The sequence below is a fragment of the Marmota monax genome, unplaced genomic scaffold, assembly GCF_021218885.2.
Source record: "Marmota monax isolate L192 unplaced genomic scaffold, Marmota_monax_Labrador192_F-V1.1 WCK01_AAM20220418_F8-fsc00038, whole genome shotgun sequence".
Taxonomy (NCBI): Eukaryota; Metazoa; Chordata; class Mammalia; order Rodentia; family Sciuridae; genus Marmota; species Marmota monax.
Genome location: NW_026692498.1, coordinates 7,631,093 through 7,656,032, shown reverse-complemented (window position 1 = coordinate 7,656,032; position 24,940 = coordinate 7,631,093). Strand labels below are relative to the sequence as shown.

Genomic DNA, 24,940 nt, shown 5'->3' with positions numbered 1-24,940 from the left:
AGAATAATAATAGCTTTTCATATCTCTAATCCTAAAATCAATAAAGATTGGATTCTACCTCGCTCCAGAGAGGCATTCATTGTTTTTGAACAGCCTGTGAGTGGAGAACGGTTTTTACATTTTTAAATGGATGGGGTGGGGTGGGAAATCAAAAGAATTGACATTTCATGACATGAAAAATCATATTTCAGTGTCCATGAATACAATCTTATTGGAATATGGCCATACTCTCTTCGAATGCTGTTCTGTGCTCTTTTCTAGCTGCATTGGCAGAGTCATACACTTGAAGCAGAGGCCTGCGAAGCCTAAAATATTTGTTTTCTGGCCCTTTACAGAAAAACTTTGCTGACTCTTCCATCATGGGAGACCTCAGGGGTCCTCTGATAAATGATTATTCTATTTTAGCTTTACTAAGGAGTTGGAATCTATTTAAGTCTAATGCCAAAAGTCAGCTGGAAGCATGGGTGACCAACCACCCTGGCCCAGGGGGTCATGGATCTGGATCCCAATCCCAGGCCTTGGTGTCCTGAGGCAAGTCACCACTCTTCTGTAAGCCTGGATTTTATCCCTGTACCCTTTGGTGAGGATAGTAGGCTCATTACATGGAGAAGGCTGAGGATCAGCCTCCAAGAGATTCCAGGAGACATTGGGAAGGCCCCGTTGGGGGAAGTGGGCTGACATGGCCATTCAAAAGGTATTTGTGGAATGATTCAAGAGAATTCTGTCTTCCATGACAGGTTAGGGGCAGGGCTGTGCTCATCAGTTGTTTATTAAACGAATGCTAATAAAAACAATAGACCCTATGAATTGAGATCATGTGATGTTCTCTGTCCTCCTGACCTTACACACATTATTTCTTCTGCTCTTCTCCATAAGCTCATTACGAATACCCCCATTTTGTGGGAGAGGAAACTGAGGCTGCATGCCCAAGTGCCTGTGGAGCAACTGAATGAATGAGTTCCACTGTACCACAGGCGCTGGGCACAGAAGGGTATATTCTCCAAGAGTCCAGGAAAGTGTCCAGTCTAGCAGGGGCAATCACTACTCCCCTGCTGTGAGATTGGGAGCACTACCTGCAGTGGGACACAGGATCACTCCCTAGTCCCAGTGTTCCCTGAGGTGGCAGGGCCAGGCTGTGCTCACATCTGCTCTCAGTGTAACTTGATTGGCTACCACATGTGCCTCTTAGGAGTAAGTGCCTGGGAGTCCACCCCTGAGCCCAATTCCCAGTACAGTGTGGGAGCCACAGCACGGCACTAGGACGGAGAGGGGACACAAAGTTCCTTCTGCCACCTTCCCCAGATAATTCACCACAAGCTCCAAAGAAAACTAACTCCAAAGAGTGGTGCCCAACCGAGCCTAGGCCCCGGAGCAGCCGGAAGCAAATCAGTGAACACAAAATACTGGCAGAATAAAAGAGCCAGTAGCCTCTTGGGAGGGAAGGTGGTGTTGAGGTCCCCGCTGGGGTGTTTCTGGGATGGAGTCCCAGGCCCCACTTCAGGTCCCAGCTGTCCCAAATACGTAGGCCCCGGAACCACATCGGAGGACTTCTACTGGATGACAATACTGGATCCCAGGATCCAGTTTCCCAGGAAACTCAAGGGGTCTGGGGAAGGATGCAGCCAGGATTCCTCCCCAGAGGGAAAACAGGGAGGGACAGGCTTTTGCCCAAGGGGTCCTAGGAGGGGCACCTTAGATAAGGTGGAAACACAACAAAGGTGCTCTAGGCTTCAGGGGACTTCAGAATCTCCCTAGGGAGGCCTACCTTTCGGGATCCCACCTGTAGGGTCAGGATGGGTGTGGAAAGAGTTGTGGCTTTTGATTTGGCCCTTGATGGAGGCCTGGATTTTGTCAGAGGGAAGAGTTTTCTAGAAGGAAGATAAGCTAGAACACAAGGCTGGGTGGGGTTGGAGGGAGGATTCCAGGAAATGGCAAAGAACAGGGGTCCAGGCCAAAGGAGCTCATTGAGGGTAGCTCAGAGGCAATCAGATACAGTGAGATCTTGATGCACCTGAAAAGAAGTTCTTATCTGAGTATACTAAACACCACTGAGTTGACTGGCAGGGTGGCACACGCCTATAATCCCAACTAGTTCAGGAAGCTGAACTAGAAGGATCCCAAGTCAAGGCCAGCCTGGGGCAACTTAATAAGACCATGTTTCCCTCCCCCCCCAAAAAAAAGTTCTGGGGATGTACCCAGGATGGTGGGGTGCCCTGGGTTCAACCCCCAGACTGAACGAAACAAAGCAGGAACCACTGAATCCTACAACTAAAATGGATGAAGTTTTTTTCATATTTTCTTTTGTTTTGAATATATTTCCGTCACTGCATATATCACAATGTGATACATTTTGTTTGAATTGTAGTAAAACACGCCATATAAACTTTACCATCTTACCAGGGACAGTGGCATGTGCCTGTAATCCCAGTTGCTGGGGAGGCTGGGGTAGAAGCATCATAAGTTTGAGGCCAGCCTGGGCAACTTAGGGAGACCTTGTCTCAAAATAAAAAATTTAAAAGGGGTCTGGGGTTGTGGCTTGGCAGTAGAGCACTTGCCTAGCATGTGTGAGGCACTGGGTTTGATCCTCAGCACCACATAAAAATGGATAAATAAAATAAAGGTATTGTGTTATCTACAACTATATATATATATATATATATATATATATATATATTTTTTTTTTTTTAATTTAAAGGGATAGGGCTGAGGATGTGGCTCAAGCGGTAGCGCGCTCGCCTGGCATCCGTGCGGCCCGGGGTTCAATTCTCAGCACCACATACAAACAAAGATGTTGTGTCCGCCGAAAACTAAAAAAAATAAATATTAAAATTCTCTCTCTCTCTCTCTCTTTAAAAAAAAAAAATTTAAAGGGATAGAGATGTAGCTCAGTGATAGAGTTATTGCCTAGTATGTGAAAGGCCCTGGGTTCAATCTCTGGTATAGAAAAAGAAAAAAAATAAATAAATAAAAAAACTTTTCCCAGCCTTTTTGTTTTGATACCAAGGATTGAATCCAGGGGCACTTAACCACTGAGCCACATCCCAGCCCTTTTTATATTTTTTATTTAGAGACAGGGTCTTGATAAATTGCTGAGGCTGGGGCTGGGGTTGTGGCTCAGAGGTAGAGTGCTCGCCTGGTATGTACGAGGCCCTGGGTTCGCTCCTCAGCACCACATAAAAATAAACAAATAAAATAAAGGTATTGTGTGAAAAAAAAATGCTGAGGCTAACTTTGATTCACTATCCTCCTGCCTCAGCCTCCCAAGCTGCTGGGATTACAGATGTGTGCCACCATGCTAAGCTTTCTTCCCATCTTATGCTGTTTTTGTTTTGTTTTGTTTGTAGCAGGGATTGAACCTGGGGGTGGGGTGCCAACAACGGAGCCATATCACTAGCCCTTTTTGTTTTTAATTTTGAGACAGGGTCTTCTAAGTTGTTTAGACCCTCAATAAATTGCTGAGGCTGGCCCCATACTCATGGTCCTCCTGCCTCAGCTTCCTACATCACTAGGATTATAGGTCGGCACCACCATGACTGGCCCACCTTAATTAATGCTGTTCTTAAGTGTACAGTTTGGTACTTTAGGTATATTCACACTGTTGTGTACGCCATCCTCAGACCTTTTTCATCTGGCAACACTGACATAATATACCCATTAAACAACTAAAAAATTGGTAAACTTTACGGTATGTCTATGACATCTCAAGAGAGATATTAAAAATAGAAGAAAAAAAATTTTAACACTGCACCCCCCAGTTGACATTGTGTTTATTTTGAGACCAAGTTCAAATGTCACTTCTGGAGCTGGCGGGTAGCTCAGCATCAGAGTGCTTCTAGCATGGGAGAGGGCCCAGGCTGACCCCCAGCACCAGACACACACACATATATACTTTCTCTCTCTCTCTCTCTCTCTCTCTCTCTCTCTCTCTCTCTCTCACACACACACACACACACACACACACACACACACACAATACCCCCCCAAACAAATATCACTTCTAGAATCTTATGACTCTCTTCTGCCCTTTTCGTACCCAGTCCTCAAACAGAGCACCTACTTTGGACAAAGCCCCCACCCTCCATGGTTACCCTGGCCTCCAGACCATAGTACAGGGGTCTACAGTGGGAGGCTGAAGTTAGCTGGGAGGTGGAGGCCTGGTCCCTGGTGGCTGTATTCTAGAGGAGAGGCATACTGGGGATGGACCAGGGACACTTTACCACTGATCTACATCCCAGCCCTTTTAATTTAATGTTATTATTATTATGATTACTGAGACAGGGTTCTCACTAAGATGCCAAGGCTGGCCTCAAGCTTGTGATCCTCCTATCTCAGACTCCCCAGTTGCTAGAATTACAGGAGTGCACCTCTGCCCTCAGTCCTGGTCACTGCTTTTGATGATAGGCTGTGTGACCTTGGGCAAGACAATCTTGCCTGAACCTCCAGCTCCCCGCCTGGCAGTAGGAGGCTCTGTGGTTCTGTTCCTCTCATTTGTTGTGCATATGGGAAAGTCTTTGCCTTCTGAGCCTGGAGGTGAGTAAGCAGAGAGATTTGGGACTCCCCTTTGCAGATGAAGACACCAAGGGCAAGGCTGATGAAGATTTCTGAGCAAGGGGGGGCGCTGTCCAGGTCTCCAGGGATAAGGTCCTGGATCCCACCCAGGAAACTGTGGCCCTTAGTAAAGGCCTCTGCCTTCTGTTGCTCTAGAAGGTGGGTATCTCTTGAGTACCCAGGTTTCCTCTGTAGCATGGAATGGTCACAAGGGCTCAAAGCAAGGTGGCACAGACTCTAAAAAGGCCCCAGAACCTCCCTGACCTCATTGTCCAGCTTCATTACCCTCTCCTGCTGCTCAGCATAGACCAGTTGTTCATCCAGACAAAACTTCAGGGTGGAGATTTCACAGCAGTTCAGGGAAATAAAGAGAAGGTGGGGACCCCAGGTTTCAGTAAGGGAGCCCAGGACTGCAGACTGGGAACTTCTGTCCAGAATATCAAACTTCTGGAATTCTAGCTGTGCCTTGGATACCAAGCCATACGGTTTTGTACCTTCTCCCCAGCACATCTTGAGGACAGGATGGCTGGAGACATCCACCTGGGAAGTCAGGCTGCCTGGGGTGGGTGGCAGCTCCGGAGGAGCACCTGCTCTGATGCTTTGCCACTCCAGGACTGGCCCTTTAAACCACAGACCATGATGTCACCGCAGACAGCAAGAGATGGGAGGGGGAACTGCAGGCCTTAGGATGGACTGCATTTCCCAGCAGCCTCTGGCAAACCACACCCCTCCCAGCAGGCATTGGGGCACATTGGACTATTAACTGGTCCAGTGCCGATTACAGAGGGTTTCGGAAGTGCCAGGCCATTCGGGGGTGAGGGCGGGGGTCTTATGAGGATGGCCTGGGAGCACAGATGGCCCAGGTCAAATTCTCCGGCCTGCTATAGCGCGCTGGGCCTCCTTCCTGCCAGCGTACTGGCATCATTCTCAGTTTCCTGGTGCAAACTCCTGCGTCCTCCTCTTTCCCTACGCAGAATCCAGGCATCCAGCCCCGGCTGGAGCCCGTCCCATTCCGTTCTCCGGGTTCCAGAGCCTCAGCCCCTGCCGCGGAGCCCGCGCTCAGGTGTTACCCCTTAGCTCTGGTCGCTCCCTTTAAGCGGGGCGGGGACTACATTTCCCAGCGGCCCCGGGTCCTTCCTGACGCAGTCCCCCCAGTCGCGGGGAGGTGCGGGCCGGGAGGGGGGAGGTGACTTGATGTCATCCTGAGCAGCTGGGCGGCGGGTGCCGGTGCGCCCAGAGCCGGGGCTCCCCCTGCGCTGCGCCGCGCGGCACCCGAGTCCCGGGACGTCAGCAGAGGTCCGCGCGCTGCCCGGGCCAGCCCCGAGCCCGCCGTGCGCCCGGCCCCGACGCGGGGCTGAGCCGGGGGCATGCTCCAGCCCCCCCGGAGCCCCGGAGAGAACCCAGGAGCGCCGCCGCCCAGCCCCAGCGCCCCGAGCGGCGGAACTGCTGCGAAGGAGTCGTGAATCGCCGCCCCGCTCCCCCGCGGGCAGCCCCGGGAGGTCCGCCACCAAAGTCTGGGCTTCTGAGAAGTGAGTGTCCCTGCTCTATGAGGTTTTTGCAGGGCCAGGAAGGAGGAGCTGAGTTTTGGGGAGGGTGTTGGGGTCTAGAAAGGGTTGGCATGGGGACGGGGTCCCCATTCTTGGGTGAGCCCACGGTGGCCCGCACTAGTGGAGCAGGATCTCCCATTTCTCTAAGGGATTAGGGAGGAGGAATGCCCCCCCCCCCAATCTGAGTAAGGGGCTGGCTTGGGGAATAGGCCCTGTTTTGGAAGGGTTATTTTAGAGCCCTGGAGCCTTTCAGTCAGGGAGAAGGGAGGGACCTGTCCATGGTGGGAAGGGGATGCACCCCTATTTGGGGGTATGCCAGGGGTTGGAGGGAAAAGAAGACTGGGCACCCAGCTGCCGCAGCCCAGGCCATCTCTTGCTGACCTTCTTGCCTTGTCCTTCTCACAAGAGCAGAGTGGGAACCCTGACTGGACTCTTCTGGACTCCCAGGAAGGACCTGAGGCCTGAGCCATCTCCTTTCCACCCTGCCTGCCCCCCAGGACTGGGCAGTTGCCTAAGGCCCTGGGGGGGGGCCCAAGACTGTGGTTGTGCCCCCCCCCCCCAACAGAATGGGCCCAAGTTAGTCCACTCAGCCTCACCCAGCATCCTCTGGGCCCAGGGGCTCTGAAAGCTTGAGCTGCTGCCTGCCTGCCATGGAGACGAAGCTGCCCCCTGCGAGCACCCCTACCAGCCCCTCATCTCCTGGGCTGTCGCCTGTGCCGCCACCTGACAAGGTGGATGGCTTCTCCCGCCGTTCCCTGCGTAGGGCCCGGCCCCGTCGCTCCCACAGCTCCTCTCAGTTCCGCTATCAGAGCAACCAGCAAGAGCTCACTCCACTGCCTCTGCTCAAAGGTGAGCCAGCTGCTGACTGTCAGGGTACCTGAGCCCATGAGGGGACCAGCAAGGATGGGGGCAGTGGGAGGAGAAGCAGCCGTCAGAGGGAGTTTGGATGGTCCTGCTGGGTTTGGGATTCCACCATTGGAACCGACCCCCAGCCCTTCAGCCCTCTGCTGACGCATGGCCTGACTGGCCTGTCATCCCTGGAGGTGTGGCATCCGGAGGTGGTGCCACTCTGGGGGGCAGGCCAGGGCCAAGGGTGGGGCACACAGCCTGGGTTCCAGGAGGCCACTATCAGCCCAGCCAGCTGTCTGTGTCCTGGGGCAGGTGCTTGGAGTGGTTCCTGGTGATCATCATGTAGTCCCCACGTTCACCCTTTTGCCCCTCTCCACTTCTGGCTCATTGAACAGGGTGCCACCTAGGAGAGGGAGGCAGAGGCTATTTTTGGAAAGCCCATATAACCAGGCTTTGTGGTCTTGCTTAACATTACGGAGTCTCTGAACCTGGATTAAGAGAAAATGAGGAAGACCCCTGACCCCCAGGAGTGGAGGATGGGACAGGAGATGCTTATTCTCTGCAGGGAGTAGGAGATAGCATTAGAGCATGGGGTCTGGGGGCAGCAGAAGCTGGCCCTAGGGATTAGGAGCCCTGGCAGCTGGGTCCAAGCTCAGCCCCCCTGTCTGTCCCTCCTTAGATGTGCCAGCCTCTGAACTGCATGAGCTGCTGAGCCGGAAGCTGGCCCAGTGTGGGGTGATGTTTGACTTCTTGGACTGTGTGGCTGACCTAAAGGGGAAGGAGGTGAAGCGGGCAGCACTCAATGAGCTGGTGGAATGTGTGGGGAGCACCCGGGGCGTCCTCATCGAGCCTGTCTACCCAGACATCATCCGCATGGTGAGCACCGGGCCCAGTCTCTGAGGGACTGCTGGGGGGATACATGAACCCCTACTGACCCACCTGTAAGACCCTGTGCTAAGAGTAAACCCTACACCCTACAGCTTGGCCTCAGAGCCCATGTCCTCTGTCTCCCCTGAACCCCACTGCTGCCCAGAACCCACTCGGGGCCTCCTTGCACATCCTACCTCCATACCTTTGCTTATGCAAGCGAGGCCTGGAGCGACTGTCCCCCGTGTCACTTAACTTCTGTGGCCCAGCTCTGGTGGTGTCCCTCCTATGAAGTCTCTTTCAATGACCAAGCCGGAAATCTCCTTTTTCTTGCCCAGAATGCCCGTGGGCTTACTGCTGGCAACCATGTCTCCCTCACTGTTGCCTCTGCCCGAGGAGTGAATTGGGCACCTTGCTGGGGCAGGTGCCAATTCTGACCCATTAGGACGTTGGATGAGGGACCTCCCCAGCTTCTGCCTTCAGGGAATCATCCCTGACTCTGCTCCCCAGATCTCAGTGAATATCTTCCGGACCTTGCCACCCAGTGAGAATCCTGAATTTGACCCTGAAGAGGATGAGCCCAACCTTGAGCCTTCCTGGCCACATCTGCAGGTGTGAAGGGTGGGGCAGGCAGGGGTCCACACCTCAGAAGAGCTTAGTCAGGGAGGGTCTGCTTAGCCCCTAAACTGTTGGATGAAGGTCACAGGGTGGGCTGAGTGGGTGAGGCTGTGGCTGGATTGATCTTTCTGTTTGTCCCTTCCCTTAGCTGGTATATGAGTTTTTCCTGCGTTTCTTGGAGAGTCCAGACTTTCAGCCCTCCGTGGCCAAGAGATATGTGGATCAAAAGTTTGTCCTGATGGTAATGTGGGGAGCCCTGGCTGGGTGGTACCATGGGGCAGGGGCAGGCTCTCTGAGGGCCATGCAACAGGATGGAAGCCGCCTGGTGTTGACCTCTCACCTGATCCCACACCCTGTGTTCCTCAGCTCCTGGAGCTCTTTGATAGTGAGGACCCCCGGGAGCGTGAGTACCTCAAGACCATCTTGCACCGAGTCTACGGCAAGTTCCTGGGTCTCCGGGCCTACATCCGCAAACAGTGCAACCATATCTTTCTCCGGTGAGTAGCTGCTGCCTGCCTGAGAAAAGCCCTGGGAAGGAGGGAGACGGACCAGTTGGGGAGAAGACTGAGGCCCTCCTAGGCTATGGGGTCTGTGTGGGATTCTGGTTTATCAGGTTCTTTCCCCATGACCCAATAGTGATTATAAAAGGCTGAGACATCAGCAGAGGATGAATGTTTATTTGCATTTCATAGATGGGAAAAAAGAGGCCAAGAGAGCAGTTTTCTGAGACCAGGGGAGCCTAAGAGCTAGATCTTTTGATCCTTACCATATTGATCCTTAGGACCTGGAGAGATTCTTTCTGCAAATATGTATTGAACACCAACATCCAGTGGGTGTTAGAGACCCACATGACTGTGTAGTTGAGCTCATGGCTCTAGTGTTAGATGGTCTGCGTTTGAATTTGGTTCCAGTATTTGGGGGAACTTGGGCAAATCACTTAAGCTCTCCTAATTTCCTTAACTTTGAAATGGGGACACTGCTTAAACTAACTTGGGGCCCAAGGAGAGATGAAGGGATGTCTTCAAACATTCAGAATAGTTCCTGACCCAAGGCAGGGACTCTGAAGCATTAGCTCTTATTGTTATTAGCAACAAAGGAGGTAAGACATGATCCAGGTCCTGCAGGAGCTTGGAGTCCATTAGACTTCCCACTTATTAACTCTGGGGCAAGTGTCATTTAGTCGCTGAATCTCAATGTCTTTATCTGTGTAATGGCTCTCATACGCCCTACCTCTCAGGAGAATTTTGTGAATTACTAGGTCCAGAGTAGATGCTCTAAGTGTTTGTCATTTCTTTGGTTGACCCGTATGAAGAGTGAAGGTCGTAGGCTGGGTGCCTGCTGGATGTGTGGGGATCAGGTAAAGAGTGCCAGGGCCAGGGGGGAGGCAAACAGGAGCACCTTGTAGCAGAGAGATGTGAGGTTGGCAGAGGTGGCTGGGCTGAGGTACGTGTGGATCTCAGGGGACCGGGTCTGGGGCCCTGGGAAGGGAGAATGGCCTTTGAGTCCTAGAGTTGGACAGGTGTGAGTGTGGGTGGGTGGGTAGGTAGGATGGGTGATGGGCTCACCCATGCTCCGAGCCCTTCCACATTCTTCTCCTCCCACAGATTCATCTATGAACTGGAGCACTTCAATGGTGTGGCTGAGCTGCTAGAGATCTTAGGAAGGTGATTGTCCTGGGACCTCAGCTAGAGCTCAGGGTTCTGGGAGGAGGGACTGGGGACCTGGTCACTTGAACCCTGCTCCTCTTTTCCGGCCCCTCCTTAGCATCATCAATGGCTTTGCGCTGCCCCTGAAGACTGAGCACAAGCAGTTCCTTGTTCGCGTCCTGATCCCCCTGCACTCCGTCAAGTCACTGTCTGTCTTTCACGCCCAGGTGAGGCCCAGGCTTGGCCCTGCCTCAACAGAACTTCTGACAGAGTCAGGGCTGCCCACAGGACCAGGAAGTGGCCTGGCACCGGTGGGATCCTATCTCACCTTGGTTGTCTTCACTAATTCTTTCCACTTCAGGGAGTTGCCACTGGCCCTTTAAGGCCGACCTCAGACATCCGCTCTGAAGCCCCCCCCAGGCCTTCCCTCTACCTGCTCTAAGCTCAGCGAAACTCTCCTCCCTCCATAAGCCCAAAGATTGCGATGCACAGCTCTATTATGGAATCTTTTGCAAAATTTATAAGGGTTGGTTTGCCGAGCGTTTCCCCTGTGAGGTCATCGTGCATTCCCAGCTCCCTGGCGGGTACCGCCCGGGCAGGCTGGCAGTGCTGGGCCAGCAGAGTGAGAGGCAGTGGGTGGGTGAGTATCTGATGGGCGCCCGGTGGTGGTACCTGGCCCCAGACGACCTCTGGCTTCCTCCCTCTCCCCCCACGCCCGGCAGCTGGCATACTGTGTGGTGCAGTTCCTGGAGAAGGACGCCACCTTGACAGAGCATGTGAGTTCCTCTGGGGGAAGGTGGGCCCCTCACTCTGCAGGTCTGACTTTCTTCTGCCTCAACCCCTACAGGTGATCCGGGGGCTGCTCAAATACTGGCCCAAAACCTGCACCCAGAAGGAGGTATGAAGAGGGCTTTGATGCCCACCAAAGGGAGGTTGGGGGCCATCTCGCAGAGGCAGGTAGGTGTGTGCGTGTCTGGGGAGATGTGAGCTATTGCCACTCTGTCCCCTCAGGTGATGTTTCTGGGGGAGATGGAAGAGATTCTTGATGTCATCGAGCCCTCCCAGTTCGTGAAGATCCAGGAGCCCCTCTTCAAGCAGGTGGCTCGCTGTGTATCCAGCCCCCATTTCCAGGTATGGGGCAGGGACAGGTGGGGTGGAGGCAGTGCTGTAGTCTGGGAAGGTTGGGCCATTTACCTGACATAGTTCCCTCTCCCCTCAGTTTCTCCTCCAGTCTTGGGTCTGATAATAGGGAGATGCTGGGTTTAGGGTCAGAAGATGTAGGGTCAAACCTCAGATCTCCTTCTCCTGGCTGCAGAGCCTTGGGCATATCACCTCCCACTGTGAATATGATTTAGGTTTCCTCATCTGTGAAATGGGCCAACAACAGTTTCTTCACTGGGAAGCAATGAGGATCAGAGAGATCATGACTGTAACATGATAAACTGAGCCAGAACAGGATGGAGTATTATCACTTATCTTAGTGGCCTTAGTATTTTTGTTGGTTGTGTTTGTTTCTGATTCGAGATTGAAACCAAGAGTACTGTATCACTGAGCTACATCCTCCTCCTTTTTGAATTTTTGTTTTGAGACAGGATCTTACTAAGTTGCTAAGGCTAGTCTTGAACTTGCAGTCCTCCTATATCAGCCTCCCAAGTCACTGGGATTACAGGCTTCATCCCCTTATATTTCATTAGTCCCACTTAAGAACCCAGCCAGGTTTCCCTCATTATCCCAGCTATTGTAACTCTTGCTCTTCTGCATGTATATAGAATCTCTTCCAGTCTTTTTAATTTTTCCCCATGGTGCTAGGATGAAACCCAGGGCCTAGCACAAGCTAGGCAGGTGCTCTGGCCACTGACTTACGTCTCCAGTCTTCTCTCATTTTTATGAACCCTAACCCTATGGACGTCACTTCTTCCTACAGTGACTCCAGTAGCTTACCTTCATTAAACAGTCTGGTATTTCATTTCGTTCTTACAATAGTCCAGTGGAGGTAGGTATCATGAGCTCCATTTTATAGATCAGACAACCGAGGTGGAGACTGGATTCCTCCCAGGGTCCTGTGGGTGGCCTGGAGTCTGTCAGTGAGGATTTGCCTGGGTGTTGATCCCAAACGTGGTGCTGTGTGTTTTTCTCTCTTCACCACATTGTTTCCCCCAGTGGATCAAATGAGCCCTTGGGGTTGGGGATTGTGGAGGTCAAGGGGCCTGGGCTTTAGGGAGGGATGGATGCCCGTCCTTGCCATGCAGAAGCCACTACCAGGCATTCTCTGTACCACTTTGCCTGCGTCAGGTTGCAGAGCGGGCTCTGTATTTCTGGAACAATGAGTATATCCTGAGCCTCATTGAGGACAACTGCCACACTGTGCTGCCTGCTGTGTTTGGGACCCTCTACCAAGTCTCCAAGGAGCACTGGAATCAGTGAGTGCCCAGGCTTTGACTTCACCCTTAAACACTGGGAACACAGCCAACCCGGCCTCTGGGGCTGCTCCTAGCTGGAGAAGATCAGAGACAGTGGCGGAGGATGGCCGAGGGTGGGGGGGTGCATGGGCAGAGAAGCAGGGTGCTGGGTGGGGAACAGGATAGGCAGAACGCCAGGCAGGGAAGTGGGTCAAATTGGTGTTGTAATCATCTCAACCCCCGTCCTTGACCACACCAAGAACCATCGTGTCTCTGATCTACAATGTGCTCAAGACCTTCATGGAGATGAACGGGAAGCTATTTGATGAGCTCACGGCCTCCTACAAGCTGGAGAAGCAGCAGTGAGTGCTGGGCGCTGGGCATGGGGGAGGGGGAGAAAAGCAGGAAGGAATCTGACCCTCGGGTTGGACCCTGAGGTTGGCAGAAGACCCCCAACCCAGTGTGGTCAGAAGTTCCAAGTCCCTCCCTCGTGTCCCTGCACCGCTGCCCACTGCGCCGTCCACTGTTCTTCCTGCTCTGACGCCCTGCAGCTCCTAGACCACAGGCTGGGCGTGTTCTCTCCTCAGCTCTTTCCTAAGCAGAGGGTTTCTCTAGAGTTAAAGGACAGAATATGATTCTGTGCCCCCCCACCCCGTTTTGCAGGGCAGGGTGGAGGATGGAGTGTGGGGGCCTTAGTAGGGGGAGCTGCCTTATCCTCTCTCCCCAGGGAGCAGCAGAAGGCCCGGGAGCGGCAGGAGCTATGGCAAGGCTTGGAGGAGCTGCGGCTACGCCGGCTACAGGGGGCCAGGGAGGCCCCTCTCCAACGGCTTACACCCCAGGTGGCTGCCAGTGGGGGTCAGAGCTAGAGAGCCCCCAGAAGGGGAGAAGCTAAACCCAGACCAGAGCTGTCAGTCCCTCCATCCCTTTTCCTGCCCAGGGGCCCAGAGAGGCACACACCTACCCCTGGCCTTGCCAGAGTGGGCTCTGAGGACTCCCTGCCCAGCCCTGTGTGGGCAGCTTTCACTGGGGGACAAGAGGACAAGATGGTGGTCTTGGCAGCAGAACTCTCAGGCCCTCTTGGCAAGACTTGACCAGGGCAAGCTTGGCTAGGAAGCTGCCATCAGGGACATTCCCCTGCTCAGCAATGCAGGGCTTCAGGCTGCAGGGGATACAGCTCTGCCCCCAGCCTAGGACAAGGGCACTGGGCGCCTCGCCTGCCCTTGCCCTGGGCCGGCATGAGGTCCTTCCTCGTCTCCACTATGGGGTCCATGATCTATTTATTCTGCTCTGCGCACCCTCAACACAGGCACTGTCCTGGCCCTGGGGCATCCTCCTTCCCTCCTGTCCTTTGCCCTGTACTTCCTTGTCCCCTTTTTATTTATTGGGCAGGGGGAGGGGCGAGGGCACAGGCAAAAAGAGATTCACAGTGTCCTGGGGTAAGGGGGTCACAGTAACCATGGTCTATCCTCCTTCCCCTGGCTGGGGGTAGACGTAATAAAGAGAGAAACTGAACAACTGCTTGCTTTATTTAGGGGTGGGGCATGACGAGGACTGGTTAAGGGGGACAGGCAGGGACGAGGCAGAGGCAAAAACACCCCTCTTCTCGGGAGGTGACATCACAAACTCAGGAGAGTCAGAGCTGGAGCAGCTCCTCATTTTAAAAAATTCGATAGCAAGTCACTAGCAGGATGGGAACTCCTTCCAATGACTAGAAGCGAGAGAGGCGACACATGTCACACTGGCAGGCCCTGGCCGTGAAGATCTCGAGCTCCCGCCTCCGGTCCCCCACACACTGCAGCTGTACCTTTACCTGTGGTGGAGGGGAGCCAGCCACGTTCTGGACCCTCCAGGCCACCTTCAACCCCACCTCCTCTGTCTCCACCTCCCCAGCACCCCTCACCTTCTTCAGGCTGCTGATGGTGCAGCACTGGGAGACGGAGGTGATGTTGTGTCGATAGCCACTGGCTGCCAGCACAGAGTACCGGGAAGGGAAGGCACTGGATTCACAGTGGCCCACACAGGCCTGTGCCACATGGGAGCCCTGGCAGGTGCCTTGGCGGTCACTGCGCACTGTCACGTTGAAGGCTGAGAGGAAACGGAGCAGTGGACTGTGCCTCTGGGAAGGCGAGCCCCAGCACTCTATCTATGCCTCCCCGGGCGTCCCTCTATAGGGTGCTGCCTGCCCACGTCCAGTCTGTCAGCTCTGCTCCCACCCAGAACTTCCACTCCTAGCTCTCTGGTCCCAGAGTTACTCACGGTGCAAGTGGCAACCTGGGATGGCTGCCTCCTGATCCCAGCCTTCAGTGACTGCCAGGACCAGCAGGCAGATGAGCAGGGCTTGGGGGGACGCCATGGGCACCTGAAGCACAGTGGGTGGAAGTCTCTAAGGGGGTGTGCAGGTGGGAGAGAGAGTTCTTTAAATAGCTTCTGCCTGCAGGTAAGTGAGCTGGCTGGTCTTTCTGACAGGTGAGACATGCCTGAGGGGGCTGTCTTTTCTCTCTGCCTCCCTGCGTGGGTCACTCTGGATGGGACTTGTGTGTCCATCCTCCAGCCTTCTGCAGTGATTCTGCGCTGGAATCATCCTCACCATCTGGACTGCAAACATCTTCCTCCCTCCACCTGCCCCATCTTGGCCTGCAGGGCCCTTGCCTGCATCTCCCGCCTTCTGGAGCTCCTCCTGCCTCGGCAAGCTCACCAGTGCAGGGCAGGAACTGCTGCTTGTAGGCTCTGGGCGCCTCCTGCTGCTCTAGAGTCTGGTGCCAATTCTCTAGGCTTTTATTTGCCTGTTTCAGAGCCACGCCCTCTTGGAGATCAGCTTTCAGGCGCCTCCTGGGCTGAGCCCTTGGAGCAGTCCACCTGGGAGATCCTTGCTCTGAGGTCCAGGACTGGGGGAAGTAAGGTGTGGAGAAGAGCCCAGGAGCTGGGGGAGGGTGCAGCATGTGCACCTGGGGAGAGGGCTCAAGACTCAGTTGAGCTGTGGTCACTTGTGTCCTCTCTGCTGTGTGAACTTGGTCAGGACACTACCCCAGCCTAAAAAACTCCTAAAACAAGCCTTGCCCATTTCTTTTATGACTACAAAGGAAAGAGATTGCAGGAGATTCTTATGGACAAGTGAAACGCCAGTGGGGGGCTCTGGAGCTGGGCTTGGTGGCAGGCAGAGCCATGGGGGCTGGGTCTACTGAGTCCCCTTCAAAGCCTCCCTTCCAGTGTCAGTGATGTCTTCCACCCTGTGGCCAGCTACAGAGCAGAGCTTGGGGTAGAGGGCTCTCTAGACCCTAGAATAACAGCAATGGGACTCCCCAAAGAGCCTAAGGCAGTTAATCCCAGGAAATCTGATTATTTGAGTCCAGCTCTGGTTTTACAGACAAGGTTTCTAAGGCTCAGAAAAGGGAAGTTACTTACTAAAAGTCACACAGCTAATGTTACTGTCCAGGCTGATTTAGAACCCAAGTTTTCTGCTGTACTATCCAATAGTGCTAAAATAAACTTAGGGCAAGAATGTGGCAAGTTGGGGGGAAAATACCCTAGTTAGCAGGAGCCAGAGATTGGGGCAGGAAAGAGACCAAAAGGAAGGCTGTGGTGGTTCTGGGAAGCCCCAGTCAGGGCCATTGCCTCAGTGACCTACTCAGAAAGAGCAGGCAAGTCACACAGACTGCCAAAGCTAGATGGCCCCTAAGAACTCATCAAATCTCCCCCTCTCATTTTCCAAGTGAGAATGTCCCCAAGGCCACACTGTCTGCTAGTCCAGGTCATGATGGGCATTCAGATCTCCAGATTTTGGAGCTGTACCCTTTGTAGCTCTGTCAAGGAGGCCATGTTTGGGACAGTAAGGCAAGGGCTGCAAATACAATCTGAAAGGAGCTGGTGTTATCAGTGTTGCTGACCCTCAAGTCCCCACTCTATCCAGTGCCACCTCTGCTCGAGTTCTGGGCCCTCCCTCCCACAGCAACCTACCTCTTCTTTTCTCCCCACCAATGTTAGGGGTAGCCAAGCAAGGGGACATGGAGGGACCTCAACAGTCCTGCTCCTATGCTCCTACTCTCCCACACAGTGTAGCAACCCTCAGGCATGTGACAGATAATTAGCTGTTTAATGACTCCAGGTGAAAGGGCTCATTACCTCACAAGGTAGCCCATTCTCACACTGGACCCCTGCCCCGCCCCGCCTTTTCTTTCTTTTTTTTGTGGTACTGGGGATTGAACTCAGGGGCACTCAACCATTGAGCCACATCCCCAGCCCTGTCATACTGGACATCTCTAAGAGTTAAAAAGTGACTCTTTTGTTCTGAGCTAAAATGAGTTTCCTTAGATTTCCATCAGTTGTTTTGGTTCTCTGAGGTCACCCAAGTCTAAACTGTCCCAGACTGGCCGGTTGGTTGGAGACAGTATATGTGTAGCCTTGCCTTTACCAGGGGCCCTACCTGGACTGGCTTCCAATTAATCTGATAAACTAATTTGTGCTAACAACAAGGCACCACAGGGATAGACAGGTGGGAAGCATTTTATCTGTGGAGAGGCTATTCCTTGGGGCCCAACTTAGTTGGGAAAGAGATCCTTTCTTTTGGGGCAGCAGGGTTCCAGACAGTGAGTTTTGCACAACCTCATTCCCTAACCCCTGGCAGTGGAGCTTAAGGTTTGGAATCAGGTAAGACTCCTCCATCCAACGTCATCCTGTAGCCAGCAGCAGGGGTCCAGGGCAAGTTTCATGCATTGCTTCTCTGCATCTTGAGAGAAGTTTGTTCTCTTAAACTGCTTCACCAAATGCAATCAATAGCTCTTCATGAATAATTTATTGGCATTAGGATCTTAAGTGCTGGAGGCAAAGGACCTACACTGGAACCTCAGGGCACTGAACTTCTTATATCATAGTATTTTAGAAAGCCCCATTTTTTTCCTTGATGTCTTAACTAAAGAAAAAAAAATTATAAGGGATGAAGGACAAGAAAAACCCACAAGAGGGCTCAGATAGGGGCCATCATCCCCTCAACTGAGGTGTTGCTAAGATGCAGTCGGAGGAGGAACAGCTCTGGAGGGGTTGCTGTTAGAGAGGAGCTTCTCCCTGCTGCTGAGTCTGGAAGGCTCACTGGCTGTTCTTTCTGAAGAAATATCGAAATGGGAAGACAGTGCTGCAGGAACAAGAGCAGAGTAGGCTGAGACTAGAGATCTCCTTCCCTTCTCCCCAGTTCCCATTAATGACTCATTAGCCAGGGCATTTTGCTCTGGGGAATCACTGAATGGAAATTCAGGTCCAGAACAGCATTTGAGAAGGTAGCTAAATTAATTACACGAAGAAGGGAGAAATAAAGGAAAAAGAATTGCAAAGGGATGGCTGAACCCTAGACAGGGAGGGATTTGCTAACTGTTCTCCACAAAAAAAGACTCTGAAGACAACCTAGGTTCAGAGGGAAGGATAGAAATGTTTTGGAAACTGTATTATCTGAATGGCCCCATAAAACATGAATAGTCTCTATTCAAGCAAGGTCTGTGAAGCCAGGCCTTATTCTTAGTACATTAGAATGGGGGTGAGGTGCACAAAAATGAATGAGATGGTATTAAATTCCCAGTTAGGGCCCACGTCCTCAATCTCATTTCCACAATCTATCCTGGAGATCACTGAGACACTTCTGCAAGTCATCTGTTTTTACTCTCATTTCCCCGGAAAGACTCAATGAGGCAGCTCTGGAGCTAGACCACTGCTTGGATGCTGGATCTCAGTCTGATGGCAGGAAAGAAGTCCTCCTTACCTTAGAAACCCAAAGAAGCCACTGTTTCCTAGCTCTTTAGGTGGAGGTGGGTTGTTTTGCTGTAATGGTGGGACAACTGGCCCTGGCAGACCCTGTTCCTTTTTAGAACCTGTAAAGAAAACACTCAGGCAGGAAAAACATATTGGTCCATGGGCTACTTTCACGCGATTAGGAAACAGAACAGCCTCGTGCCAGGATTTCTTTAAAACCAGGTGAATTATTTGCTCTGACCTTTCCAATTTCATCTCAGCTCAATAAGATGCTAGTCTGACCTTGAAGTATTTTCAAAGCCAGGCTCCACAGATATTTACCCAGCTCAACTCCCCAGCTATCCACCACGGCTGGTATGTTTTCACAGAGAATGACAACTTGCCAAGTAACTCACTCGCATTATATCCTGCTTCTAGGATAACTACAGTCCACACTGAATCATCATGCTGGGTGAAGGATCAGCAAGTCGGAAGGGCAATACCTCCATATGCATTCCCAGGTCTTGCAGAGCCCCTGTCTGTGCCCTCAGTGTTAATACTAATACCTGAGGGGGAAGGGAGAGAGAGCTCCCCAAGATGGTTCTCCAGTTGCACAGAAAAAGGAGATAAATCTCTTCCAACTTTTCCATAACACTTCCCACCTTATTCTGAAACATTTGGAGGGGCTGGGGTTGTGGCTCAGTGGCAGAGCATTTGCCTAGCATGTGAGAGGCCCTGGGTTCGATCCTTAGCACCACAATAAACAAATATAATAAAGGCATGTTGTCCATCTACAACTACAAAAAAAAATTTTAAAAAGAAACACTTTGGAACTGCAACTTCACTATCAGAAGCAGAAGAAGGGGGCTGGGGATGGGGCTCAGTGGTAAATCACTTGCCTGGCATGTGTGAGGCACTGGGTTCAATCCTCAGCACCACATAAAACAAACAAACAAACAAATAAAATTAAGGTATTGTGTCCATCCATAACTTAAAAAAAAAAGAAAGAGGGAAAGAAAGAGGCAGAGGAAGAGCACGCATTATTGCCTCCCTCACACCTTTGGGAGCTGGGAGGAGGATCCTGTTACTCCAAGTCAGTCCCACTGGAGGACAATCACTGGTGCCTCTAAGGGTGAGAGGAACACCACACGGAATGTGCACAAACTCAGAGCACTAGAAGGGGTAGGACATTATTAAAGGAAGGTAAGTATGAACTTCCCAGAACCTACCCTGTTCCTGGGCATCAGCGGTATCAGAATCTAGGTTCGCCTGCCATTCCTGCTGGGGTTTTCTTTCCTTGTTCTGGTAAAAAGAAGACCAAGAAAAGTCCTAAGTTTTACTCCTATATGGCTGGTGATCTGACTTGCTATTTTCTGATGAACTGATTTCACATCAGCACCGGGGCCTGGCTTCTGGCTGCCCAGGCAGGTCTGGGATTCCCTGCTATAGGACTGTCCTTTTTCATTTCAGCTCCCTAACCATTGTCTGTCTAAAACCACAAAATTTAAGAGCTGATAACAAGCCAAGCTGGGCTTACCTTACTGTTCCCTACTGTGGAGAGTTCCCACTATTACTGACACAATATCGAGGCTTCAGAAACCAGGACAACCTTACCATTACCTTGGAGAACTGTATAACTGTCAGATAAAACTGACCCATAAACCATTTGCCACAAGACAGTATGCTGAAGCTACCCCATGAGTCTCTAGACTGGCCTGGTTGCTGGGGAGGACATGAGCAGAGTGGGTGGCGGTTATCAAGGCTTCATAGGGAGAGTGACGTCTGGATGGGGCCTGCATGGATGAGCGGGATTCTCATCTTGGGGGCGAGGATCTGGACAGTGAGAGCACAGAACTCTGGACAGGGACATGATGTAAAGGGCACAGTACCAATAAAGAGTAAACGCAATCAGCATGACTAGTGCCAGGCCCGGCAGAAACAGGTGATGGCCTTAGCAGCCAGCACAATACAGTGCAATCTTTCTCCATGTGCCACAGCCTGATAGGAATTCCTCTGCACTCTGAAGAAGACATTCTACAACCGGTTTCCAGGACCACAGCATTTCTAAGTAAACACCCTGAGAGTCAGAAACATGGTGCATATATTTTCTTTGGGAATGTGCCTGAGAGAGTCCAGCAGAGCCCATGTTCTTGAGCTGTGACACTGTGAATTCTAGAGCAGAATGGGCTCAGGGAGGCAGGCTCAGGGAAGACCTCAGGACATGCAGGACTGGCCCCCCACCCCAACCATAAACTTCAGGTTAGAACAATAGATCTTTATGAGGTGAGATTCTTAACAAACCCCTCAAATATAGTCCATAGTGGCAGCCCCCTAAGTCATATTCCCCAAAAAGTGACAGGGAACTCTAGAAAGAAAGGACATAGACCATTCTTACTTTTTCTAGACATAGTGGTGACAGGATTTAGAGGGCCTGGCTCTGGTTTCTGGCTTGAGGAAATAATTCTTACAAATTTGATGAAACGATGCTCTGGAGCTTAAATTTTGCTATATGGAGTAGCCCCAGTAGAGTGGCATCTATTAGGGCTGATACAGGGTCCAGAGGGCAAAGGCCTGGGGACAGAGGTAGAGTCTGCTCCAAGCCAGGGAGACAAGACTTGTGAGGACAAGACAGAGGCCTTTGTGCGTTCCTTTGTGATCTTGAGGGAGGTTTTCCCAGGCAAAGTTGTAAGAGAGAAAAAACAGCCTGAAGGAGACTGAGGGTTTCATCAGGGACCTCCAGCAGAACAGCATGCTGAACCTCTATATGTCCAGGGTTGGATCTGTTGAGAAGTGGCTTCAGTGGAGGGGGAAACAAGCTATGAGCACCAGAACGTTTCACTTCTAGGCCATTTCTATGTTTATCCACACCCCCACTTCCACCTTTTTTTTGTCCTTCCAACGTCTGGGTCTCTAGGTGTAGGGTCTGAAGGAGCAAAGGGAAGGGATCTACCTTTCCTGCTTATTCTTCCCAAAATCCAAAGCACCGTTCATGAGATAATTGTTGTATTCAGCTAAGCTCTCCCTGTGCAGGTTCCCAATGTGTTTAGGCATGCACAGGCTGCACTGGCTGAGATCCTGTACCCTAACTTCCCCCAGAAGCGAGAGAAAATATCAAGCATTGGACATAGGCACAAATTCAATTTTTCCAGCTCAACTGCCTTACACTGAGAGTCACTGTGATCATTTTAATTTAGGAGAAATCCTCTCCCTGGGAACAGGGTCTGTGATGGAGGCTGTCTTTGGGCTTTGAGTCAAAATCAATAAACATGCTTCTTTTACTCAGTTTTTTTCTAAACCCAGAATCAGGTTGAAAAGGTAATTATGTTGAGTAAGAAGCTGTGGGTACAGTTCTTGAGGGAGATGATGTGTCAAACTAAGAATAGGAAGGTACGAAGGGTAGGGAGTGAGGGAAACGTTCCTTTAATAATAATTATCTTGGTTGTATAAAGTGTCTTTGTTCCCCAGAGCTTCATGTACTCTTCTTGTACTTTCTCATTTCTTTCTTTTCTTTTTTTCTTTCCTTTTTCCTTTTACCTCTAGAAAGGATGGGAAGTAAAGAAGGGGGCGACTTTCTTCCCAAAGTCACTCAGTGGGCCACTTGGCTATGGCACAACTGGGGCTTGTCCTGGACCCCCAGAGGCAGAGGGCTAGAACCCTCCCCGATACACATTATAAACTCCTGGAGAGAAGAAGCCAGGTTTTACATGTGTTTGTATGTGCTCTAGCACATAACATAATATAATACCTTGCAAACAGGAGACAGAATAATGGTTTAGAAATGTAAATTGCAGGATGAGGGTTTATATCTCAGTGTGAGACCCAGGTTCAATTCCCAGTACTGCAGAAAGGAAGAAAATTTCTTTTAAAAATGTTTTAGGGAGGGCTGGGGCTGTAGCTCAGTGGTTGAGTACTTGCCTTGCATGTGTGAGCCACTGTATTTGATCCTCAGCACCACATAAAAATAAATAAACAAAATAAAGATATTGTGTCCATCTACAACTAAAATATTAAAAAAATTTTTTAGGGAGTTGCACATCTATAATCCCAGCTACTCAAGAGGCTGAGGCAGGAGAATCACAAGTTTCAGGCCAGCCTGGGTAATGTAGCAAGAAACAGTCTCATAATAAAAAGTAAAAAGGACTGGGGCTGTAGCTTAGTGATAGAGCACCCCTGGGCGCAATCTCCAGTACTTAAAAAAAAAGAAAAAGGTTTTAAGAAATTCTTGTGATCTTGAAGGTGACCTCAAAGCCTTCCATGATCCTGCTAGCCTGTCCAGTAACATTTCTGGTCCTGTGTTCTAAGCTCGAGGTGGGCTGGCTGCAGTCACCAAACACCTGCACTCTTCTCTCTCAGCCAGAGCTCTTTCAGTTCCTCTGAGCTCCTCTGGAAACCCTTCCTTCATGGTAACTTTGTGTTCTCTTTGTACCCTGTGCTTCCTTTTCCCCTGCACATGGCCTATCTATAAGTAACTATCCGCCTGGCCTGACACTGCTGGTGTTTTTAGGGGAGCACACGATATTCCTGGCACTTGGCACACAGCAGACACAATGAAAATTCGTTGAATTCATGCACATGTGCTCAATAGCTGATCATGTTATAGGTCCTGGGAAGGTGAAGGAAATGAGTTGGTAGTGTTTGAAAACTTAGGGTCAGAGCTACTTTGGACACATGAAGTGAAAACAAAAGAGGAAAGATCTATAAGGCAGGTATAACAGCTAATAGCTATTTAAAGAGGGAAAGAAATGTAAAAAGGCACTGCTTTAGGGCTGGGGTTGTGGCTCAGTGGTAAAGTACTTGCCTCACATGTGTGAGGCACTGGGTTTGATTCTCAGCACTGCATATAAAAAATGAATAAAATAAAGTCCATCAACAACTAAAAATAATATTTTAAAAAATGGGCACTACTTTAGAGACTATTATGAGAAAAAAGCCTTGAAATGGAGGAGAAGCAGATATATGAATATTCAAATGGGGAACAGACTCCATAAGTAGAATCAAACCAAATGGTCAGGGGCCAGCACATCACTGCTTCAGAGATTTTCTCTTACCAATTTCCAATGCTGATAAATGTCTAGCTCATCTGTTAAAATTAGACATGCCCAGACTCAGACTCCAGTGTAGATGAAAGCAAAAAGTTTTCTAAAGAGAAAGTTCTACCCTGGATTCCACCTCTATTTAATACAGACCTATTTTCTTACTTCAACAGGAAAGTACAAGCAGCTGCTTTCTAAGCTGAGAAGAGAGATGTTTTAACAAAAGGATTCATCCACATGTATATTATGCAGCCACTTTGGGGATGGGTTGTGGCAAGGGGGAAATCGCTGAAAGTTGTTCTGCAGACAGTGAAACCTGAGAATGCGCTCAGTCAGTTCCATCTGCAGTAACAGGAACCTTGCCCTGCAGAAGAGCGGGAGCAGCCAGGAACCTCAAAGCCTCCATTTTGGTGCTCACCTTCCTGGTTTCCATATGGGGCTTCTTTTTGCTGCTTTCTTGACTAGAAGTCCCTATCTTGGCCCTGAGTGGGGGAAAAAGCCCAGAAAATGTTACTGGCAGTGACAACATTACCACATTCTAGCAAATGTGGCCCAAATGAATATTTCAGCAGGTTGGCTATTTTTATACCACTCCTGGCTGGCAGGAAAAATTGTGTGGCCAAATTTTCTTTGGGTGCTGTTTTAATTCACAGTAGAATCCCATTTGAGACACTTAAGGATATGAGGTTTGAAAAAGGGAAAATGTGACTGACAGTAGGTTTTTAGATTCTGAGATACTTGATTGAGCATCAAAACCCAGAGAAAGGGAAAATCTGAGGCCTCATCTCTGTGGAAAATTCATTCAAATGGAACACAGCAAAGCTTCATTCCCTCGAGTACCCTCACATCGCCCTAGGTTGGAAAGGAACTCTTAGCTCTGCTCTTCCAACGTGTACACCTGGAAGGCACAGGGCAGCTCCTTTGTGGTCTATTCTAGGAACCCACATGGTCCCAGGAAAAGAGCAACTGCTTTCTTTGAACCCGGGTGAAAGCACTGTGGGCTGGGCAGCAAACCACACCTTGGACTATTCCAGCAGGCCTCTCTGGGATGCTAATAAGGAAGACCAAACTATCTTACAGACTCCTTTTATCCCTGAGAATTAAATGATCATAAGTAGCCTTCACAATAGCAACTTCAACATTCCACCTCATAACTGATGTACTCAACATTCCACCAACAAGTGATATGTAATAATTGATACTTCACCTAATAATTGATACTCACCCTAATAATTGATATAAACCCTTTTGCAAGCATTTATATTTCTCTCTGGACTACCTTTAAGGTTCTAAGAGCTTGCTGCTCACTAAGTAAAACAGAATAACTATATTTTATTTTATTCTCTCTTTTTGTTTTTGGATAATGTTCTGACTTCATAATTTCATGCCCTTCGACTGGGCCTTCTATAATGCTGCCATAGTAAGCATTCACTTGTAACAGGGGTTTGCTTGAAACTTACATGTTTTTTTTTTCTTTTTCCCCAATTTTCTTCTCCCTGATCTTCTCCTTCCTGATCTCTCCTCCCTAATCTCATTTTTTCTGAGTCACCTCTTTAAAAGTCCCCTGTTCCTGAGGATGGGCAGAATCACAGCCTTTGAAAGAGGAAATCCCCTGTGTTTCTCTTTTGTTAACAAAGCAATAAACCTTCTTTTTCCTTTTTCTCAAGACCTTGTTTTCATTATTGGATTGGTGTCAAGGACGAGGACCAAGCTTTTGGTTA

General features: G+C 50.5%; 3 protein-coding genes across 4 annotated transcripts in view; 1 reads left to right on the top strand and 2 right to left on the bottom strand.

The window, feature by feature from the left end:
* The first annotated feature begins 5,738 nt into the window (after positions 1 to 5,738).
* Positions 5,739 to 13,989, top strand: Ppp2r5b (protein phosphatase 2 regulatory subunit B'beta). 2 transcript variants are annotated; one of them, XM_046445303.2, is made up of 14 exons: positions 5,739 to 6,077; positions 6,507 to 6,944; positions 7,624 to 7,820; positions 8,322 to 8,423; positions 8,578 to 8,670; positions 8,796 to 8,926; positions 10,034 to 10,093; positions 10,194 to 10,302; positions 10,798 to 10,851; positions 10,923 to 10,973; positions 11,087 to 11,206; positions 12,368 to 12,495; positions 12,735 to 12,836; positions 13,202 to 13,989. In XM_046445303.2, exons 2-14 carry the CDS (start codon positions 6,746 to 6,748, stop codon positions 13,338 to 13,340), a joined length of 1,485 nt encoding a protein of 494 aa, XP_046301259.1. In that variant the 5' UTR covers positions 5,739 to 6,077; positions 6,507 to 6,745; the 3' UTR covers positions 13,341 to 13,989. The 2 variants fall into 2 exon arrangements, with proteins under 2 accessions (XP_046301259.1, XP_046301258.1); XM_046445302.2 differs by having other exon boundaries at positions 6,502 to 6,944.
* Gpha2 (glycoprotein hormone subunit alpha 2) lies at positions 13,983 to 16,290 on the bottom strand. Its single transcript, XM_046444506.1, has 5 exons — positions 16,264 to 16,290; positions 15,170 to 15,220; positions 14,731 to 14,833; positions 14,375 to 14,559; positions 13,983 to 14,284 (listed from the first exon to the last, which is right to left on the bottom strand). The coding sequence occupies exons 1-5, from the start codon at positions 16,288 to 16,290 to the stop codon at positions 14,183 to 14,185; spliced, it is 468 nt and encodes a 155-aa protein (XP_046300462.1). The 3' UTR covers positions 13,983 to 14,182.
* Positions 16,291 to 17,244: 954 nt separating this feature from the next.
* The window catches only part of Majin (membrane anchored junction protein), a 48,141-nt gene continuing 40,445 nt past the window's right edge, over positions 17,245 to 24,940 (bottom strand). Inside the window, exons 11-14 of the mRNA XM_046445304.2 lie at positions 23,638 to 23,701; positions 19,416 to 19,488; positions 18,218 to 18,326; positions 17,245 to 17,599 (exon numbers count right to left, since the gene is read on the bottom strand). Of these exons, the coding sequence (XP_046301260.1) occupies positions 17,554 to 17,599; positions 18,218 to 18,326; positions 19,416 to 19,488; positions 23,638 to 23,701 (292 nt within the window). The 3' untranslated portion in view covers positions 17,245 to 17,553. The remainder of the gene's footprint in view (positions 17,600 to 18,217; positions 18,327 to 19,415; positions 19,489 to 23,637; positions 23,702 to 24,940) is intronic.

Bases quoted from the DNA above. Each gene is read 5' to 3' on its own strand.
- Ppp2r5b (XM_046445303.2), top strand. From the start codon at position 6,746: ATGGAGACGAAGCTGCCCCCTGCGAGCACCCCTACCAGCCCCTCATCT. The intron at 8,424-8,577 runs GTGTGAAGGGTG...CCCTTCCCTTAG, and splicing joins CTTCCTGGCCACATCTGCAG to CTGGTATATGAGTTTTTCCT. The intron at 8,927-10,033 runs GTGAGTAGCTGC...CTCCTCCCACAG, and splicing joins TGCAACCATATCTTTCTCCG to ATTCATCTATGAACTGGAGC.
- Gpha2 (XM_046444506.1), bottom strand. From the start codon at position 16,290: ATGGCCTCCTTGACAGAGCTACAAAGG. The intron at 14,834-15,169 runs GTGAGCTTGCCG...ACTGTGCTTCAG, and splicing joins GCAGTTCCTGCCCTGCACTG to GTGCCCATGGCGTCCCCCCA. The intron at 14,560-14,730 runs GTGAGTAACTCT...GTTTCCTCTCAG, and splicing joins CCCAGGTTGCCACTTGCACC to CCTTCAACGTGACAGTGCGC.